The sequence below is a fragment of the Budorcas taxicolor genome, chromosome 25 (genome assembly GCF_023091745.1).
Source record: "Budorcas taxicolor isolate Tak-1 chromosome 25, Takin1.1, whole genome shotgun sequence".
Taxonomy (NCBI): domain Eukaryota; kingdom Metazoa; phylum Chordata; class Mammalia; order Artiodactyla; family Bovidae; genus Budorcas; species Budorcas taxicolor.
In genome coordinates, this window is record NC_068934.1 from 9,675,834 (window position 1) to 9,677,709 (window position 1,876).

Sequence of the window (1,876 nt, forward strand, 5' to 3'; positions counted from 1 at the left end):
ATTAAGGCAACATGGAATTTCTAGTACAAATTTTCCATAGCCTCTTCCCATTCTGTCTTCAGGCCCTCCCCTTCAAAACTGCATCCCAAGTGTAAACAGATTGACTCTAAAACTTTTTTTGTCTAAAAATATTACAAACACACACGTGTTTCTGTATGATGTATATTTTACATGAACTCTGAGATGTGATTTTTTTTTTCAAACTGGAGCCTTTCACAACAGCACAAAATGAGATTTATAGATAGACAATAATCACCATAAGTCCTAGTAAGAATTCAACAGAATCAATTGTCACACAAACCTGATGTACACAGGTACACGTGTCAGGTGGTAAACATAGGAGCAGATAAATAACCATAAAGGCCTTACTTGCGATATTTGAGATGACTAGAGGAATAAACCTCATATGGTTTACAGTGCTGTTCTTAATTCTTTGGGTTTTTAGTCTACATGATACTAAAAATATCCCAGTATTGTGCTGAGGAGTATTTTGGTACCTAATCTCTGTTTCCTGTATATTATTTCTGGCATGGGAATAGTAGTAAGCTAAAGAGGCTACAATTTTGTCACGCTTGTGTCATTTCAGTATTCCTATGGGAGGCTTCATTAGACTTGCCCTTCATTAAGCCTATGCTAATATATATGATAAATTAAGTCCTGTCTCAAGTTCCGTGTCCAAGGCAACAGCATGAGGCAGGCAAGTTTTACTGAATGCAACAGTTGTTTCTATGGCCACTGGAGTCTTTGAAGCACAGCCGCATTTTAGAATGATATTTCTCCAAATATAAAAGTTGCTTGCTGTTAAAAGCTCCACGCCGCTTTTGTCTTATAAACTGGACTGCCTCTTCATTTTTCATTCCACCTTCCATTAACGCCAGGGCGACAAGCACTGGAGTTCTCCCAAGACCTGCAACACAGTGAACAGCAATGCAACAACCAGGTTCTTCCCGAAATTTAATGTTTAAAAGACTTAACCAGTCATCCACGATCTGGTTAGAGGGTGATGAACCATCATCAAAGGGCCAATCCAAAACCTGGATGCCTTCTTTCTCCACCAGAGCAGTGTCATAAGTTGCTTCACACACTCTTACTATTGTCGTAACTCCGTACTTCTTAAGGTCCTCTATGAATTTGCTTAAGGTTGCACTGGTTGGATTGTGTGTAATAAGAAATCTCATGTTCCTGTATGTGACTTCCACAGGAGCTGGGCGGTTCAGTGGAGCCATGTTAATTTAGTTTTTTTAAAAATCGATACGGTTACGGGAAAAAAAATTAAATTTCCGAACGCAGAAATGATGTAAAGAAACTGAAGTCTACTCCAATATGCCCCACTCGAAATTCTCAATGCTTTAGATACGAAATTGGGAGTAATGAGAAAATGAAACGAACCTCCTAACACGAAGCCATCCTTCAGTTCAGTAAGACTGAGTCAATGGAAAGGAAGAGCACCAAGGTTTACCCCATCCGGGTCGGAATTCTTGTAAAAGGCTCCGATGGTTTCAAGAACACACGTCTGTGTCCAGGGTGACGCTCCTATGGGGGCTTCTGGGTGGAGCACTGATGAATTTTTACAGTTCACTTCTCCTCATGAAGGTCGTGCTGTGCCTGGCAGTAGTCTCCGGGGACCTTCAGAAACTCCATAAATGCGTGACCAACACCACCACAGGAAGGACTTAGTTTACTCATTAAAGACTGTGGCCTAACCATACAGCCGGTCCCGCAGCACAGGCGGCGGTGGCGTCGGCTGAAGAGGAGAGAGCAATGGCGCTCGTCGCGGAGAGAACGGCGGCACGACTCCGACATCCGCCGAGCGTTCGCGTCCAGAGAGCCAATCGGCGCTCCCCGAGGCGCGCCTGCGTCACAAACCCTTCCTTTT

The 1,876-nt window shown here is 43.1% G+C and overlaps 1 protein-coding gene across 1 annotated transcript; it reads right to left on the reverse strand.

Moving 5' to 3' along the window:
* Positions 1–704: 704 nt before the first annotated feature.
* Positions 705–1,226, reverse strand: LOC128068997 (protein tyrosine phosphatase type IVA 1-like). Its single transcript, XM_052662280.1, has one exon. The coding sequence runs from the start codon at positions 1,224–1,226 to the stop codon at positions 705–707; it is 522 nt and encodes a 173-aa protein (XP_052518240.1).
* Positions 1,227–1,876: the final 650 nt, after the last annotated feature.